Source organism: Carlito syrichta, unplaced genomic scaffold (assembly GCF_000164805.1).
Source record: "Carlito syrichta isolate Samal-C Ts95f unplaced genomic scaffold, Tarsius_syrichta-2.0.1 Scaffold308670, whole genome shotgun sequence".
NCBI classification, from domain to species: domain Eukaryota; kingdom Metazoa; phylum Chordata; class Mammalia; order Primates; family Tarsiidae; genus Carlito; species Carlito syrichta.
Window position 1 is genome coordinate 607,123 of NW_007252766.1, and position 1,338 is coordinate 608,460.

General features: G+C 48.7%; 1 protein-coding gene across 1 annotated transcript in view; it reads right to left on the reverse strand.

Annotated features, from left to right (window-relative positions):
- Window positions 1–408: 408 nt before the first annotated feature.
- CUNH11orf52 (chromosome unknown C11orf52 homolog) overlaps window positions 409–1,338 on the reverse strand; it is an 8,976-nt gene continuing 8,046 nt past the window's right edge. Inside the window, exons 3-4 of the mRNA XM_008065586.1 lie at window positions 885–946; window positions 409–660 (exon numbers count right to left, since the gene is read on the reverse strand). Of these exons, the coding sequence (XP_008063777.1) occupies window positions 409–660; window positions 885–946 (314 nt within the window). The remainder of the gene's footprint in view (window positions 661–884; window positions 947–1,338) is intronic.

Sequence of the window (1,338 nt, forward strand, 5' to 3'; positions counted from 1 at the left end):
GAAGGCTGAGGCGGAAGGATCGCCAGAACCCAGCAGGTCAAGGCTGCGGTGGCCAGGAGCGTGCCACTGCACTTCAGCCTGGGCGACAGAGTGAGACTCCAACTCAAAAAAAAAAAAAAAAAGCAAGGACAATAGTAGGGTCAAAGACCTACCTCCCTGCACACTCGACCAACCTCATTTTGTGGAATTCTGTCCACCCATGGCTCACTCAACTACACCTCCAGGCTAATGGTGGCAAATAAGAAGTCTATAGGAAAGACTGGGGCCATCCACAATTTCAGAAGCTCTGGAGATCTTCAAGCTAAAAATGTGGCCAACATCCCTGGGCTACCACCCAGTTCTCCAAAGCAGTAGATTCTCCCCACAGGAGTAGTGGTAAATGGGGGACTGGTCCTTCCTCCACAAGGCTCACACCAGGGTCCCATTCTTGCTGTCATAGTGAGGTGTGGCCTGGGGGAAGTGAAGCGTCGCATACTCTGTAATATTTTCTAAATGCTGATGTTTCACCTCTCCGGCAAAGCGTGGTTGGGAATGGTTGAACACTTGAATGTCTGCATAATGTAAGCTGCTTTCCTCTGATATCAGGCCTTGACTCCTCTCTTGAGACTTATGCTGCTTTAACACCCGCTCATATGTATGTTCCGTTGTTTTTTCATGGCCCTGTGAGGAATATAAAGACGATTAAGACTCAGTTTTGCTCCTCATCTCCATTCTGGGGCACATAGACTGATGTCCCTTCTCTTTGTTCTTTTGAGGGGCAGAAGAGCACGGGCAGAACCAGCAAACTCAACAGTTGCCCAAGATGTATGTTTCAGAGTGAAAAGGCTGAGTACTGGGATCCCATGTTTAATCAGCCCCAGAGAAGGGACTAGGGCTATCATTACCTTTGTGCCATTCTGCTGCAGCTGTTGCTGCTGTGGCTTCAATGTCCGTCTTGCCTGGCTCCCTGAGGGAAGAAATCCAACTTAAATCCATTTTCTCCATCTCTTTTGAGAATGACCTCTTCCGATCGCTATTAAACTATTATGGCAGGCTTCTAGCTAATTTCCCCACCTCCATTCTCACTTCTGTTTTTGCATCCCAGCTCCTTAACAGGGTATACAATCTGGCCCTTTTGCAATGTGCCCATAATACCTTCCATCCACATCTACCAGTCCCTAATACAGTTTAACAAATATATACTCAGCCTGTAATCCCGCGCCTTTGGGAGGCTGAGGTGAGTGGATTGCCTGAGCCTGCGGGTTCGAGACTCGCCTGCGGGTTCGAGACTCGCCTGGGCAGCGAGACCTCATCTCTACAATAAATAAAAAAATCAGCCGGGCGTGGTAGCGCATGAAT